Here is a 17,181-nt window from a genome sequence, read left to right on the forward strand (position 1 = left end):
GGAGGTGTTGGGTAGAAAGTGGTTGGAGTAATCGCGCGTTGCACAAGCGCCGCCATTTTTGGACGCGTTTCCGAGAAAGCTATGATGCGAACACGCTAGCCGACGTCAACTTCAATCATTCACCTTCGCAACTCTAAATCTGTATCAAGGTTTACTGAAGTCTGTCTATGAAGTCTTCTGCTCTGGTCTGCTTGTCTCCCTGGCCACACTTCAGCGCATTGCTCTTTGACTCCCCTATGATTGATCCCAAACTCACTTCACCGAGGACTCGGGAGAAATGACTGGAAAGTCCACGCTTATGATAGCAGATTGATTTCAGCGTGTAATTGACTCTGTCCCATGCATTTGATGTCTTGTCTTTCTTCATCGGTGCTCTCCTTAACAGTCATTGAAAGCATCACAGCTGATGATTGCTGGCCGTTTCTTGAAGCAAAAGCCCCAGTCATCTCTTCACTGGGCATTTGACCCTTGAAACCGCTGCAAAGCTGTAATTTCTGGTTCTACGATGCTCTCATGAAGACCGCTTTGATGTCTCAAAAAGCAGAAATTCCTCCCTCAATGCTGGCTGCCATCGGGTTTGAACCTTCTACTGCCAGGTCACGTGTGCATGCCTTCTTCCACTTCCGACCCCTTTGCTCTCCTCGGCGCGATGATTGATGACAGAAGGAAGACTATTGCTGATAGAAATCTAGCTACAAAGATATATTTGGGTTCGTGGTTCTCTATGTTATTGCTCGAGTTCAACTTTGCTGGTTTGCCCCTTCTCCAGTCATGACTGAACAGGTCCTGCCCCATATTCTCGAAGCTGGAGATGACTGCGGGAACTCATATTAAAAATGTTCTGTGAGTAGTCCCGGCTAATCGGCAGGCCAGATGGCCTTGAATCTGACTTCGTTGGATATTCACTGTGTGCTGTGCTCGATAAGATAGGCTAGTAAACAAACAACCAAAATCTTTCCATCCCAACTCCAACTTCTACCACGATCCTTCCCCCACCAACACCTTAAATTGTAAACTACGCACTCGCGCTTCAATTACATCGTTCGTTGCCGTTTACTCTCGATATCGCATCTCCGAAAACATCAGCCAAGGTTTCCAAGCACCCCCTTTTGATCCCAACGCGTCATCATCGCAGCTACTGTCCCTATCTTTTCGAAGGGACATATTGTGTTCAAGAAAAACTTCACCATCATCAATTATAGGTAGAACTCGGTCGCAAGATGAAGCTCTCGATTGCAATTAGCTCCTTGGCGGTCTCACTTGGGGTCGTTCAGGGAAGAGTCCTCTTGAATGGCAACATCGAAGTGATGGGAGGACGTGAAGGTGAGCAGCATCACTCCGGATGGAACATCTTCAGTGTTAATAACCCTCTAGCCATCGACGTTGATGGTCCTATGGTTCACCTTGAGCCTCGCGGCATCGCATTCTCCAAGTCGAGCACCGACTGCACTGAATCAACCACCCTTCCCTCGAGTGCGTCCACCAACCAAGGCATTGCCACCGTTCCGAGCTCCACCGAAACCAAGACTTTTCCTATCCCATTGAATCCATCTTCGTCCCAAGACATTGCCACTTCCACGACTTCCTATAGTCACTACATCTATCCGTTCCCTGCAGCTACATCCACCGGTCACGGCCCTGCTACATTCCCGAGTTCCTCCGAGGATTACAGCAAGACTGATGCCACTCCTTCAAGCAGATCTTCGGGACAAGGAACTGCAACTCTCTCAAGCTCGACTGAAAGCTGCAGCGAGACATCTACTTCGGGTTTGAGCTCATTCACGGCACAAGATATTGCTACCCGCTCAAGCTCTACCAAGAGCAGCATCGAGACTTCCCCCTTGCCCCCTGCTTCATCGACCGCACAAAACTTTCTCCCAAGTTCCACTGAGAGCTGCTCCGAGACGTCCACACTTGTTAGCTACACAAACTCCACCGGATTCCCAACACTTCCTACCCCCGGCTCCAAGCCTCCTGTCTCCTCCCCAGAGAGCGCAAACACCCTCTCCCTGTCAATCACCGCAGCTGGCCCATCTATGTACGCCTCGATTCAAACTGCAGCCACCGCTGCCTCAACCGAGACTCAGGTCAACGGTACAGCTACAGTAGAAGGAAGCACGTACGCAGGTCCTACGCCGCAGCTACCATGGATGGGTTCCGGCCAGAGTGCGCCGCCTATGGGGAGCGTTATGCCATTGGTTATTACTCCATTGCCTGGTGCTACAAGTTCGGGAAGCCAATCAGTTTTCATGGGTGGTGGGGTTGAGTACAAGGTTGCACTCTTGGCTTCCCTGCTCGCTTTGGCGTTCCGGATCTGAGGTGGCCTTCATGAGCTGAAGGATATTGATGTTAGTTGGGGTTGAACGCTTTCATCGAGAGGGGTCTTTGAAAGGGGCTTCTATTTTTCAAGTTGTTAGGGTGGAAAGCCTGTTAGAGTCGTGCCATGCAAATATCCTTCCATTTCCTTTTTCCTTATATTATTCCTCCTCATTAAAAGCAGGAGCCATCACCATACATAGAGATGATGCTCACATAACCAAGAACGAAGTCTAGAGTGCTTTCCTTGAAAGCCGGCTTCCTCCTTTTAGAGAGCTTGGTTGATCGAATCTTCACTTTCCTTTCCTTTCTTTAATGGATTCAGTCATCGTGTAGAGTAGATAGGATAATGCGAATGCAATCCCCAAATTATGATATCATTCTTCAAACTCAAGCTGTGAGGCGCCTGATCGCCCTTCCAACCAGGGCAGATCGCCCAATCCAGCCATACCCCACCCAAACCGGTCCTTCTAAATACTAGGTTTCGGAAGCCCGCAGACGAGATGCAGAGCAGAATCGTGCTTCCTTTGATTCCTGACATGAGACGCCTGAGCCATGACCCCATAACGCCAGCCCGCAGAATACAGACTGAAAACGCCATCAATACATTCTTTCCCATCCTCTATACCCATTTGAAGCAATCAGCCCAGCGATCATCAACCTTTCCCTGGCGGCCCAGGACTCGGCCTTCCACCACCTTGCTCATCAGCCTTCCTCTTCGCTCCTTGAACACCATTCGCACTCGACACCCCCACAATAGCCACTCTCTTCCTCTCCATCTCCTTCTTCTCTCGCGCGCTATCCTCCGCCGCCCTCCTCTTCCACTCATCCCTAATCCCCTTCGCCGCAGCAATCAAATCCTTCTCCGTGACTCTATCCATAATACTCTCAATCACCGCATCCACCGTCTTCGTATGATTCGCCGTTTTCTTATCATCCCTGAACCGCATGTACCTCCACCGTTTGTAGGAATCCATGTAGCACTCCACGATCCTGTCGTTCAGGGGTTGGTTTAGGGACTTTAACGACTCCCATTCGCTAGGCTCGAGGTGCATGATGGCGAAGTAAGGATCTTCATGTCCGTCGCTGGCGAAAACGTGCAGGTTACAGATGGGCTGGGCATCGTAGTCAGGATACGGTTCTGTGATGCCTTCGGCGCGGTCTTGCTCGTCTGGTTGAATAATGGGGAAGTCGAGGCAGAGGCGGAAATCGATGGAGTTTTCTGATTCGGGTTTCCATTTCAGGATGTTTTGGTCGGTGCCGTGTTTGTAGTCTGTCATTCTGCAGGTGAAGATCAGGCCGTCGTTGCCGTGGGGGAGAGAGGGTAGGATCTGCCGGAACATCATCTCGACGGCGTAGGAGAATTGCATGCTTTTTAGCTCGACGATGAAGTGCATGTACTTTCTTTCTTCTGGATATTGGTTCAGTAGCTGTTTGTAGGGGTCGAATATTCGTTCCTTGAAGTATGCGAGCCGTTTGTCGAGCGTGCGGTTCATGAGGCTGTTTCCGTCTAAAACCATGCAGTCGAAGACGAGGTATTTGGGTTGTGTAGTGCCATCTGGAAGCTTGTCTACTACGAGCTCCCCGTCGATGAGGGTATTGGTGTGGAAGCCTTCGACGTCGCGAGGAACAGGGAAATGTAGCCCTCCTTGTGGTATAAACCAATAATCATTACTTCGGTCGATCAGGTAGTGTATTTCTCCTCCTTGGTCGTCCTGTGTGAGGTATAGCAGATATCGAAAGCCATCGGACTTCTCGCAGACGTAGAAGCTGGAGAGGTTAGCTTGGAAACGAAGGGAGGAGAGTAGACTCACTCTTGCTTTGTTAACTCTTCCAAATGTCTCCGCGCAAAGCTTACGGGTTGGGCTCCCGGAAAGCTTGTGTTCTTCCTGTCCAGGAGGCACGCAACTTCTGTACGCATGTTGAAGAGAAGTTCCCCATCGATCTTGATTCCAGGCGCCTCAATCGAGGCGACTGGACCAGTCATCTTTGCAGCTCCAGACGCAGGGACAACGCTGCAGAGTTGTACCGTCGACGCAGGACGTGGGGTATCGTTTTCGAAGTGCTCGTACTATCTCGGGTTGGAGGTTTGATTTGATGATGGTTGCGTCGCGTTCTTCAGCGACGGAATTTCGTTTGCAAGGGAATGTTGGGTCTTGCGCGCTGGATTCTCACGTCGATTTGGGTCCTGTCTTCGTTGTGGATCTGGCACAGACATCTATTCAGTTCCTGCTGCAGGCCATGCAGCTTGAAACAGGGTTGCATCTGTCAACAGTTGGGGCGCATTACTTTTGAGTTGTGTACGAAGCTCACCGTTAACTTTCATCGCAAAAATTTGTGTCACGTGTGTGTTTGACTTCGGGAATTTTGACGTCTCTTCTGCAACTGCTTTTCTCCAATATTGCCATCTTTTCTGGCCATCGGCGGCTGCTCTTGGGCAGACTTTTTTGCAGCTTTTGCGGGAGCGTTCATTTTCGTCATGTTCGCAAATATCTCAGCATATAAAGTCAGCAAACAGGCTCGTTCCATGGGCACATCTCCACACTCTTTCGGGACCATTCTCCACTCTCACCACTCCAATACCACTATCAACAGACATATGCCAAATAGAAGACCCTTTCGAATATACATATATGATCCCTGGGCCGTCTAGGGACCATCTTTCGCCGATAAACATCCAGAAGGACCAGAACTAGAGACTGCTTTCATCTCAACTTTGGTCGAGCAGATTAAGGTTACCTCTACACTGGTGGAGAAATTGCTCAAAATCCCAAAAAAAATCACTTACTAGCATCTCCACGGTTCCATCATCTAACTCTCCGTGTCCTCTATCAAGTGTCATGAGAGATGGATCCACGAGAAGTTTCTCGGGGATTGACTTGCACCATCCGCGCAAGGAAAAGATTGGAATTATCCTCAAACTACCCAAAAATAATGCTTTAGCGCATGCGGGCATTCATACCCGGGTTTTGTCAAGTATCTTGAATCCTGTCTTGTCAATTCCGCTCGTTTGTCATGCTCCAGCCATTCGAACCCTCAAACTTGCAAGGAATTCTGACCAAGTTAATAAAAAGAGTTATCCTGGAGTATACGAAGTTCCCTACCCAAAAAAAGCTCTAGCATAGAATTCCACTCTTGCACTGGTTCCATCTTCAAAAGCGGGAAGGGCCGGAGCGGCTGCGTGGAATAAATCCGGCAACCTGGTCTTTAATTTCACCATTTTAACCACCATCATTGCCACACCACGACCGTCCTACCATGCGCACTAGTAGGCGCCGCAGCCGACGTCGCCGGCATCGGGGAATCGATTTATTACTCTTTTACATCCTGGACGGCAGCACGAGATGACGGACGTCCGGAAGTCCTGAGCCAATTGGCCAATTTTTCTTTTATAGAGTGCGGCGGATGTGTTTGAAATTGGCATTCGATTTATCGAACCTGAAAAGGGAGACGCGAATGTGGATGGGGCGTTCGAGGAGAAGTTGACTGCTGGGATTCGCGCCGCATTGGAAGCAGAATTGCGGGAGAGTATGAGGTGAAAGGTCGAGGGCGAGGTGCGGACCTTCCTAAGAGGGGAAGTGGAAACAAATGTGCGGATGATGGGAAGGTTAAGGAATGAAGCCAAGGAGTTGCTATCCAAGGATTTGAAGAAGTCAAGTGCTGTGGGGGACGGAGTCACGACGCATATCGAACGGAAAATTCGAGCAGGACTGACTCGGTCTGGGACGGATGTTTCATTCATCGCCGAAGCAATGACAGACTTGCGCGGAAGCCACAGAGAGCTTGAGGAACGAGATGCGGGGCGAGGTCCGGAATCAGCTGAGAAGAGATTTGAAGCCTGAAGTCAAGGAGAGCTTGAAGAACGACGCGCGAAGGGAGATAACGGAAAGCAAAGCTGGAGGGTACAGTGGTGATTCCGGGAGTTGTTGGACATCATTTACGGAGCAGACTGTAACTGCCAGTGCCAAGAAGCGGTAGCTGGTCCGTTTTCTGGACGCGACCAAAATTACCACTCATTCAATGCTCTCAGATGCGAGCGCCTCCAACACCTCCTAACCGAGAATATTGTTCTGCCAGTGCGGCACGAATCTCACCAGACCTTGACGAGCTTTCCATCTTTATCCCCGGCCTCAAGTTTCTGTACCTCTCGTCTCAGTACATCCGCCCTATATCTCCTAACAGCTCTCTCAATCCTCTTTTGGCGTTCCTCATCACTCGTCACCGCCCTCTTTGCAGACCAAGAACCAGCCAATAATCCAAGCTCACCACCGATGAAAAGACCACCAGCAGAGAAGAAGACATATGCCGCGAAATCTCCCACAGGCGACGGCCTCAGCAAATTGCTGAGATCAGGTAGCGCCTCTGTTCCAACGTCAACATTGAGCCCGGAAAGATGATAACGCAAATTGTGGGAGAGCTTACCTTCCCTCCCATCGGCAAACTTCACGTGCGTAGGTTTCTCAATGGCTCGGAAAGCCTTGAAATACTCCGTCCTCGCCCTCCTCACTCTCAAGGCGAGAAGCGCACCAAGTCCCAGTCCAACGAGGGAGCCGATCGCTGTATATGAACCGAATCGCTTGGAAGCATTGTTCAAAGCATCGCGGTCGGATTGCTGGAGGTCGTGCTTCATGTGCTCTTCAGCCAATTGGGCGAGCTCTTGGCTGGCATTTTTGCGGGAGAGGGCGAAGGAGTCGATCGACATTGTGAAATAAGCCGGGCTTACAAAATTTTGTTATCAACCTGGTGGAAGGACACAATAGGTAAACAATCTCATCCGCGAAGACTCCGGAACGATGGGTTGAGGATGGCGTGACGTCGATGCACGTCGATTAGTACAAAAACACGTGATATTGAATTGACAGCAACTGTCTCTGCAGGTTTCCGTAGTCTGGGGAGAAAACTCTTGAAATTCGCCCGAATCTCCAAACCATGACACCATCAAACCAGGAAAGGAAGGCGGGAAGGCCGAGTGGCAGGTACTGCCCTAGTACAAACTTCTCAATTTCTCAAGGCTCTATCTTAAAGTTTGATTTCACTTTCTCAATAGACTCTAAAAGCTACGAAGATAGAAAGCTCCATTGCCAAAAGTCTAGAAACAGAGAAATGGAAATTGTTCAGGAACAGCTTGAGCTGCCAAACAAAGGCTCAGTCAGCCTTCCAGATCTGACAGCTGACTTTGGTCCCTTGCCAAGTCGCCTCAGGTATCCATCACGTCAAGCATCCCACTCAGAGACAAGTTCTCGAGCACGCAATCTGCTCCAAGGATTCGAATGTCACACTTGAAGATCTCTTACCTTTCAGCATACCGTTCACTTTGCATTTATCTTCTCTGCTTTATTCCATTTCTCGTACTCTCCCTCTTCATTACTATGTTTCCTTAGCTTCCACGCGCCCTCTCTAAACTTCGTACCCTGCCTTGTCACCATCATGGCCTCCCCCCATTCAGACCCGGAAGACGCCCACGTGATCAACCATGCACGAGACAAGGACCTCGAAGACTCTCCCTCCGAGCCAGCATATGCAATCAATGACCATCGTCCCATCATCGCTGACAAACTCGCCCGAAAACTCACAGCACGGCAAGTGCAAATGATTGCCATCGGCGGTACAATCGGTACAGGCCTCTTCTTGGGCACGGGAAAGTCCCTCGCAACAGGTGGGCCAGCCTCGATGCTAATCGCCTACCTCATCGTCGGTGGCATCGTGATGTTAACTATGCTCGCCCTTGGAGAAATGGCTGCTTTCGTCCCCATTGCCGGCTCTTTCTGCACGTTTGTGGGCAGATATGTGGATGATAGTTTGGGTTTTGCTTTGACGTGGAATTATTGGTTCAATGATGCGGTCTCAACGGCTGCGGATTTGGTTGCACTACAGCTGGTGTTTGCGTATTGGGATACGAATTTGCCTGGCTGGGGCCTAAGTTTGATTTTTTGGGTGCTGTTGATTTTGGCGAATATTATTACTGTGAAGGCTTATGGCGAAGTGTGTCCACTCCGCCTTCCTTGCCGAATTGAAGCTGATTTGGACAGCTCGAATATTGGTTGAGCCTCCTCAAAGTCATTACTATCACGGTTAGCTCCCAGAAATTCTAGATTGTTGAGGTATGAGTACTGACATTTCTCAGATCTTCATCATTCTGGGTATCGCTGTGAACTGCGGGGGCAACACCCAACATAAGTACCTCGGAGCCCATAACTGGTACATAGGAGATGCCCCTTTTGTCGGAGGCATTGGCGGATTTGCCTCAGTTTTCGTAACAGCATCCTTCGCATGTGGGTTCCCGCTTCTCCCCCTCCCCTCTCGACCCACTGACCCGCTTTCCTAGACGGCGGCACAGAATCCATAGCCATCACAGCCGGCGAAACAAAGAACCCCACCAAAAACCTCCCCCGCGTAGTAAAGAATGTATTCTGGCGCATCCTCCTCTTCTACATCCTCTCTGTCCTCCTTATCGGCCTCAACGTCCCCTACAACACCCCCGGCCTCTCTTCCAAGAAATCCTCCACCTCGCCATTCACCCTCGTATTCCAAATGGCTGGCGCAAAAGCAGCTGGCTCCTTTATCAACGCCGTGATTCTCACTTCTGTTATTTCGGCTGGGAACCACGCCTTATTCGCGGGGACACGGCTTCTGTACGCACTTTCCGTCGACAGGCATGCTCCCAAGGTCTTCGGGAAGCTGAGCAGGAATCGTGTACCCTGGGTCGCGGTCCTGGCCACTTCTGCTATTAGTGGATTGTGTTTTGGCGCTTCTTTCATCGGTGCCGGCCAGCTGTGGACCTGGCTGCAAAACCTCGTCGGCGTCTCAAACCAACTCGCCTGGACCGCCATCGGTGTAACCAGCATCAGATTCCGCGGTGCTCTCACCGCGCAGAACAGAACGCATCTCCTCCCCTTCAAAAACTGGACATATCCCTGGGGTCCCTGGCTTTCCGTTATTCTCAACGTGGTGATTGTTTTAGTGCAGGGATGGAATAGCTTTAGTCCGAAGTTTTCAGGCGTGGATTTTGTTAGTTATTATATTGAGTTGCCGGTTATGGCGATTATGTGGTTGGGCTGGAAGGCGTGGAAGAGGACGAAGGTTCCGACGTATGAGGGGATGGATCTCGAGACTGATGTTTATGTTGTTAGTGAGGAGGATTTGATCGAGAGCGAGAAGGAGAAGAGTGCTAGGGGAAGGGTGGGGAGGGTTTTGAGGTGGATTTTTTTGAAGGGAAGTTCGTTGCTTTTAGGATGTATTAGTCGGTCGTTCATGATAAGGGCTCGCGCCATTGCTCTGTATACACTACCCAAACTTACCCTGACTGCCCATGTTTCCCTTATTAATTTATAAGGAAGATAGAACAAATTCGATCAGTTACCCTATTATATACCCCTTAGAATTTATTAGGAGATATAATCTTGCTTAGAGAATAAATATAGTAGAGTCTTTAATTAGATATATGCAAAGTATAAAGTTTATAATATAATATTATAGAATTACAAGCTATAATTTATATAGTTTACTAATTGCCTTATAAGATCTTACTTATTCCCTAAAAGGTTTTACTTGCTTAATTAATTAATATATAACTTCTCTTTCTTATTACCTTTATAATTATAATATAAAAGAAGCCGCGCATAATTAAATATTAAAGAATAACTAATTAAAAACACTTAATTATAGTAAGAGAAATAGCTAATTAACTAGATTATAATAAAAATATAAACTTGTAATAAACTTCTAAGGTATATTCTTATTCTCTCTTTATTTATGCTCTCTAGTAATAATTACGAGTTAATAGATACGAGTTTTAAATACTCTAGTAACTGCTTTTACTTATATAGCAGACTTCTTTTCCTCAAGTATATAAATAGCCTTCTAATATTAGTTAAGTACTCTTTATATATAATATTAGGTATAATAAAAGCTATAAAGGTACCAAAAGGAGAATAAAGAAAGAGAATAAGGCTTAGTGCAAATTAATTGTTGTTTTTATCTTTAAAATCTGATAATAAGTTATACCAAGCTTACTTTTAATTTTTAGGGGCTTTACTATACTCTAATTCGTCTGGATTAGAAGGATTAGAATAGGGGGGCCTAATTAGCTATCAAATAAGTCAGGAAGGTCAAATAAACTACTAAAAGTAGCCGTAAGTACTAGCTTTGAATGAGAAGCAAGAGCAAAGAAGAAGAGAGTAATTGGGAGTGGGGGACTGGTAAGGGCGCAAAGCTCGTTTACCCCGCTGCCGATTACGGACGCAGGCCTAAAAACACAGGGCTAAGGGCCTGTAGAAACCTCGTGGCTGAATGCACTCCCCTAATCGAGTTGCATAAGGTTACAGTGGGTCTTTAGGGGTCTTACGCCTCCGTTTCAGTATTCACAGGGCTTACAGGGCCTGCTGAGACACTACAGGGCCTATCAGTGGCCCTATATTTATGCATGCACCAAGAATCCCGCCACTTTGTGCCGTGAATCGTGAACTTCGTAAAGGCATGCGCTCTTACAATTTCAGTAATATTTGACAACAATGAAGTGCAACGATTCTGCCAGGATTCCCAAGTCTTACGAGTTGGAGTTTGTACGAGCAGAAATCACCTGTGGTCATTTTCCATCTTTGTCCTTGTCGAGTTCCCATTTCGGGTGGCACAGTTCGTTCCCCAACATTCTTCGTCCACAGGAGATATCAACAGAGTCCGACCCAGACAGGCCTAGTTAGGTCGCACGACGAACCTTGAATTCGTGTATGACAAAGAAAATTTATAGCCTCCTCATTTGGTAGGAGGCAGTTGGAGGAGGCAGTTGGGAGTGATTCGGAGTTCCCATACGCGTAAACGACTCTACCATTCGATGCCTGTCGATCTCTCACCCGCCTCCCTTTTCCATTATCCTCGGCCGGTCCACCATGGTTGCAACATCAATCTTTGATGCCCGACACACCTTATCTTCTGAAGGTAGCCGCATGAGTCTGCCGATGTCAGAATCCGGGCAGACAAGACCTCGTAACTGTTGACGTGATGAACCGCTTGGAATGGAGCCGTCTTGTTGGCTGGCTCGCGCCATGAAACTCTCTGTTGAGGGTTTTCGTGCTTCGAGCCATGCAGCATCAGTCCAGGTTCGGTGAGCCGGATTCACACGATCGCGAGGGAGGACCTTGATAGTTACACCTTGATGGCTACACCATGATAGTTACACCATGATAGTTACACCTTGATGGCTACACCTTGATGGTCACGACCTGATGGTTGCACCAAGCGCTCCCTTCTCACGTCCTTTCGAAATAGTGGAAGCATCGAATGGCCAAGGCAGATATGCCGCGTGCTGTCGCTGCCGGGATAATAAATGGACGTCCCGCTTCAACCTATCGGGAAGAACACAAGGTGTCCCGGCCCGCACGGCCTCGGTTCCTTCAGGGGTGAAATAAGCTTCGTCCGAAGATCGCGAGCCTGACCGCAAAAATTGCGCCAAAAGGCGCGTCGCCGCTGCCTGTGGGCCTCGCCTCACCGCTCATATTTACTTACTTCGACGTCCAGAGTGTGAGGCCTTCAAACTCCTCACCTTGATCGTCGTGCCACTGACGAGACTTGCGATGGGGGATCTTCTCAAGCTTGGAACATATGCAGCTCCGGCTTTCATCGTGGCCACGACGATTCCCGTGGTCTGGAAGTTCGCCAAGAACATACGACGGCCACGGCAGACTAAGAATGAGGGTCTGTACGAGGATAGAGATGGCAAGGCTACTGAGGAGTCGATGGCAGCTTATTCGACGAAGAAGCAGTTTATCGTGATCTTCATTGGCCTTGGAATCGGGCTGCTTGCTTCCCTTGCTCTCGTCGTCAACACCTTTGCCCAGATCTTGGAATTCCATGACCCGGCTTTGATACTGGTTACCTTTGCGTGCTGGGTAAGTCATACCTTACCTCCTCAAGTATGGAAAGAATTTACTCACAAAAGGTAGATTTTAGCACTCATTCAAACCTTAGACACGTTCCGAGAGACCCGCGTTGTGCCCCGATATCAAAAAGGCATACGGACTTCTTTCTCCTACCTTTTCCTTGCCGCACTCACTGGCATCATTCTCTCTAGAGAGGACACACTTATAGGCCCTCCTGGGAATATACTTTTGCCGGTAACAAGCGCAATCCAGATCTTTTCTGCTCTCGCGGTCTTCTTTGGCTTCGTCTCCATCCAGCGCCGGCCTGATGTCTTCACTCCGGAAGGAAAGGTCGTCGAGCGCCAGTACACCGCCTCACTCTGGACGAAATACTCTTATGACTGGAGCTCTGACATTTTGGATATATCGGCAAAAAAGTTGGTCGAGTTCTCTGACCTACCCGCAATGGACTCGTACAGGCGAGCGAAGGATGTGAAGCACACATTCCGGTCGATTGTTTTGAAGCCTACAGTGTCTCTTTGGCTTCAGATCTTTTGGGCATGGAAGTGGCAATTGATATACCAAGCAGTGATGTGTGTCGTCTCATCCGCGGCAGACGTCCTCCCTCAAATCTCGATGCTGAAATTATTGGAGTACCTCGAGCAACGGAAAGAATCCGGCATCATCGACTCCAAGGCTTGGGTCTGTGTGGTCTTACTCTTCTTAGCCACTATTATCGAAACAATGGTTGATTACCGCATTGGTTGGCTCATGTGGTCCGATCTTGGAATTCCCATCCGAACCACACTCACGACTCTAATGTTTGAAAAGATGATGAAGATCAAGGACTGCAAGGAACCGCCGAAAGAAGAGAAAACAGATGAGAAAGACAAGGACAAGGATGCAAATGGCAATCCAGCTGAGGTTCCCAAAGAATCGAAGGTTGATGCTAAAAAGAAGGAAGAAAAAAAGAAAAAGGCTGCTCAAAGTGACCAGGATATCATTAACATGTTCGCTGTGGATACGAATCAAGTCGGTGTTTTCGGAGCCATCAATCAGTTCTACCTGCTGTTTGTTTCCAAGCTCGCTGTCTCGGTCACTTTTCTGTGGTACTTGGTGGGCTGGGAGAGTTTGCTGGCTGGAATGGTGTCCGTCGTCCTGGTCTTCCCAGTGAACAAGTGGCTCACCTACCGCTACGGAGCCTTCCAAAAGAAATTGATGGCAACTCGGGACAAGAAAACCAAGGTGGTGTCAGAGGCATTGCAAGGAATCAGGCAGATCAAATTCTCAGCGATTGAACCGGAGTGGACTGACAAGATCAACAAAGCCCGTGATGAAGAGCTCGCTCAATTATGGCAGACTAAGTTGAACAATCTGTATATGATGCTTGGAGCGGAGATTGGTCCAGTTTTGTTGACTGTTTCGACGCTGGCGACTTTTGCCTGGCTCCGGGGCACCCTACTTCCATCCGTGGCTTTCACGGCCTTAGGCGTCTTGATGCAGCTCGAAGGTGTTTTGGGCATGCTCCCATTTCTTTTAGTCTTGGGAATCAATGCTAAAGTCTCTTGCGATCGCATTGATAACTTCTTGCGCTCCCCCGAGAAACCAGAAAATACGTTACCTGGTGATTCGGTCATCTTCAACAAGGCCACGGTCAGCTTCCCGTCGAAAGGGGATTCTGGGGAGAAAGAAGAGGATCAAGACGAAGAGGAAGCAAATGCCGCTCGTTTAGCATTGGAGAATCGATTCGTCCTTCGTGATCTCAATCTGGAGTTCCCTAACAATTCCCTGTCGGTTATCTCAGGGCCTACTGGATCAGGAAAGTCATTGCTTCTCGCTGCCATTCTGGGCGAGGTTGATGTCTTGGAAGGGTCCATTACTGTTCCGCGAGCACCTCCAGTCGACCAACGATTTGACAGCAAAGCAACTGCCGCCGATTGGATTATTCCCTCATCCATCGCATTTGTGGCCCAGACCCCATGGATCGAGAACATGTCAATCAGAGACAACATCTTGTTCGGCCTCCCTTATGACAAAACTCGCTACAACAAAGTCCTCCAAGCAGTTGCTCTCGCCAAAGATCTCGACCACTTCGATGACGGCGATTTGACAGAAGTTGGAGCTCAAGGAATCAGTCTCAGTGGAGGTCAGAAATGGCGTCTGACTCTCGCTCGTGCATTCTATTCTCGGGCTGGGATTCTGATTCTCGATGATGTTTTTTCGGCTCTTGATACGCATGTTGGGAAACATATCTACGATAACGCGCTTATGGGGGAGCTTTCTGAGGGACGGACGAGGATTTTGGCTACTCATCATGTCTCGCTAACTCTTGCGAGGGCTGAGTATGCGGTTTTCTTGTCTGCTAATGGGACGCTGGAACATGCTGGTCTTGCGGTGGACCTTGAGAAGACAGGCAGTTTTGAGAATATCCTCAAGGCCGAGGAAGGAGAGGCCACTGGACAAGAGGAAGACAATATCAAGGCAGCCCCAGACGGAGAGACTAACGGTACCGCGGCCAAGGACGACAAGAAAGTTCCAAAGAAGCTTGTTGAGGATGAAGCCCGTGAAACTGGCGCGGTCAAACGAAGTGTCTATATGAGTTATCTCAAAGCAACTGGTGGCATTCCGTTCTGGGCATTCGTTCTCAGTTTCTACATTATTGCGCAATCCCTTACGTTGGGTCGTTCTTGGTGGATCAAAATCTGGACATCCAGCACTGGACAAACTGCTGGACTGGGCACATTTGCACAGATCTATAACCTGCAGACACACCTCACCGGCATTTTGGGACCACCACCCGTCAATGCATCATTTACAACGACATCTCCAGGAGGAAACTACGCTGATCTTGCCTCTTGGTCAGTTCCAAGTACGTTCTCCATGCTCACAGGATATATCGGATCTTCTATCTCCAACGCCATCCCTAGCTCACAGGCTACTGTGACTTCGCAAACAGTTTCAACATCCACATTCCCAATCGAGATAAGTAACCGTAACCTGGCTTTCTACCTTGTCGGCTATGTAATCATCTCGCTGGTGTCCACACTCATCGACGTTGGCCGCTACTACGTTGTCTTCCGAGGCTCCCTTTCAGCTTCGCGAAAGGTTTTCCAAGAACTTACATACAGAGTCCTTCGAACACCATTGAGATGGCTCGATACCGTCCCAACAGGCCGGATCCTGAACCGGTTCACTGCCGACTTCCAAGCTGTGGATTCTCAACTCTCATCCAACTTTGCATCCGTTGCTGCGTCGTGCCTCGCTATTATCGGAATCATGGTCTCCGCATTTATCATATCACCGTACATCATCATACTAGCACTCATCATCTTGGGGTTTTGCGGTCGTGTTGGGCTCCGGTACATCAGAGGAGCGCGTTCAATCAAGCGTCTCGAGTCTATTCAAAAGTCTCCCATGATTTCTCATTTCACAGCTTCTCTGCAAGGACTCAGCACCATCCGCGCCTTCGCCAACCAAGGAGTCTTTGAGAAGCGGATGGATGATCTGATCAACTCTTATTCGACGGCAACATGGCACAATTGGCTCTTCCATAACTGGGTTGGTTACAACATGTCCTTGATTGGTTCCATCTTTTCGGGTGTTGTTGCTGCTTTCGTCGTGTCGACCCCGCATGTTGGCGCTTCTTTGGGAGGGTTCGCGCTCGCATTTGCGCTGTCGTATCGTAGGGCTGTGAATATGACTCTCCGTCAGGTCGCTGCTACCGAACTTGACATGAACGCAGCAGAGAGAATTTTTGAGTACTCTGCTCTCGATATCGAGACCGAGAAAGGGGTTGATGTTCGTGCTTCTTGGCCCGAAAAAGGAGAACTTGAAGTCAAAGATCTGGAAGTGGGGTATGCAGAAGGTCTGCCTTCAATTCTGAAAGGCTTGAACTTTCACGCAGATATGAATGGGAGAGTTGGAATCGTCGGAAGGACTGGCGCTGGTAAGTTTCCCCCACCCCGCTTCCGACTCCGCTAACTGAATAAAGGCAAATCTACGCTGTCTTTAGCACTCTTTCGCTTCCTCGAGGCGCGAAAAGGAAGCATCACCATCGACGGGGTCGACATTTCGACTGTCCGCCTACATGATCTACGCACACGCCTGGCCATCATCCCGCAAGATCCCGTCTTGTTCTCCGGCACGATCCGCTCGAATCTCGACCCCTTTGACCAGTTCCCTGATTTCCAGCTGCACGAAGCGCTGCAGCGCGTGCATCTCATTCCTTCTGCTGACAACACGCCGGTTCCCGAACTGCTTGTCCCGGAATCTCCAACGCCAACAGAGGGAGCAAGCAGCGCTACCTCCCTCACGGCCACAGAGCCAGCGGCAAAAGAAAATACAAACATCTTCCTCTCGCTCTCCTCTCCCATCTCCTCCGCTGGCGCCAATCTCTCCCAAGGCCAGAAACAACTCCTCTGCCTCGCGCGCGCCATCTTGTCCCGCCCAAAGCTCGTACTGTTAGACGAAGCTACAAGTGCAGTGGATAAAAACACCGATAAGTTGATCCAGAGGAGCATCAGAGAGGAGTTTGCGAATACGACGCTACTGGTTGTGGCGCATAGACTGAGTACGGTGATGGATTTCGATCGGATTCTTGTCATGAGAGATGGTGTTGCTGCGGAGTTTGGAAGTCCTAGGGAATTGTTGAACATTGAAGAGGGGGTGTTTAAAGGTATGGTTGCTCAGAGTGGGGAGAGGGGGGAGTTGGAGGGGATGGTGGAAGGTTAGAGTGAGAGTGCGTGTGAAGGAGTAAAATGTATATGAAAGAAACGATTGTTTGGAGTATTAAAAGTATACGAAAGAAACGATTGTTTGGGGTAAATAAAAGTAGAAATTAGATTTCCCCTTTTCTGTTCTTAAAGATTTGAGTATTTATTTTACAATTATTGAGCGACGTTTTTTCTTCTCTTTGCAAACACAGTCTCAATGCATGCATAAGAGCCCAATCTAAACTTCAACGCCAGAGTGAGATAGTTTTCATTCCCATCCATACTCGATGCACTCCCAG

At 48.9% G+C, this 17,181-nt stretch overlaps 5 protein-coding genes across 5 annotated transcripts; 2 read left to right on the forward strand and 3 right to left on the reverse strand.

Moving 5' to 3' along the window:
* Nucleotides 1-2,972: 2,972 nt before the first annotated feature.
* Nucleotides 2,973-4,303, reverse strand: K444DRAFT_538768 (mRNA capping enzyme, alpha subunit; the record flags this gene model as incomplete). Its single annotated transcript, XM_024875567.1, has 2 exons — nucleotides 2,973-4,086; nucleotides 4,131-4,303. The coding sequence occupies 2 exons, from the start codon at nucleotides 4,301-4,303 to the stop codon at nucleotides 2,973-2,975; spliced, it is 1,287 nt and encodes a 428-aa protein (XP_024731733.1).
* A 1,208-nt stretch (nucleotides 4,304-5,511) lies between these two features.
* Nucleotides 5,512-6,232, reverse strand: K444DRAFT_91857 (uncharacterized protein). The gene has a single exon (XM_024888805.1). It carries the CDS (start codon nucleotides 6,056-6,058, stop codon nucleotides 5,582-5,584), a length of 477 nt encoding a protein of 158 aa, XP_024731734.1. The 5' UTR covers nucleotides 6,059-6,232; the 3' UTR covers nucleotides 5,512-5,581.
* K444DRAFT_617295 (uncharacterized protein) lies at nucleotides 5,988-7,102 on the reverse strand. The gene is made up of 2 exons (XM_024881094.1): nucleotides 6,739-7,102; nucleotides 5,988-6,678 (listed from the first exon to the last, which is right to left on the reverse strand). Exons 1-2 carry the CDS (start codon nucleotides 7,016-7,018, stop codon nucleotides 6,407-6,409), a joined length of 552 nt encoding a protein of 183 aa, XP_024731735.1. The 5' UTR covers nucleotides 7,019-7,102; the 3' UTR covers nucleotides 5,988-6,406.
* Nucleotides 7,103-7,466: 364 nt separating this feature from the next.
* On the forward strand, nucleotides 7,467-9,835 carry K444DRAFT_655098 (uncharacterized protein; the record flags this gene model as incomplete). Its single annotated transcript, XM_024885990.1, has 5 exons — nucleotides 7,467-8,298; nucleotides 8,346-8,387; nucleotides 8,441-8,588; nucleotides 8,642-9,512; nucleotides 9,817-9,835. The coding sequence occupies exons 1-5, from the start codon at nucleotides 7,744-7,746 to the stop codon at nucleotides 9,833-9,835; spliced, it is 1,635 nt and encodes a 544-aa protein (XP_024731736.1). The 5' UTR covers nucleotides 7,467-7,743.
* A 2,050-nt stretch (nucleotides 9,836-11,885) lies between these two features.
* Nucleotides 11,886-17,102, forward strand: K444DRAFT_695980 (P-loop containing nucleoside triphosphate hydrolase protein; the record flags this gene model as incomplete). Its single annotated transcript, XM_024887897.1, has 3 exons — nucleotides 11,886-12,200; nucleotides 12,255-16,116; nucleotides 16,162-17,102. 3 exons carry the CDS (start codon nucleotides 11,886-11,888, stop codon nucleotides 16,899-16,901), a joined length of 4,917 nt encoding a protein of 1,638 aa, XP_024731737.1. The 3' UTR covers nucleotides 16,902-17,102.
* Nucleotides 17,103-17,181: the final 79 nt, after the last annotated feature.

The sequence above is a fragment of the Hyaloscypha bicolor genome (genome assembly GCF_002865645.1).
Source record: "Hyaloscypha bicolor E unplaced genomic scaffold K444scaffold_126, whole genome shotgun sequence".
NCBI lineage: Eukaryota > Fungi > Ascomycota > Leotiomycetes > Helotiales > Hyaloscyphaceae > Hyaloscypha > Hyaloscypha bicolor.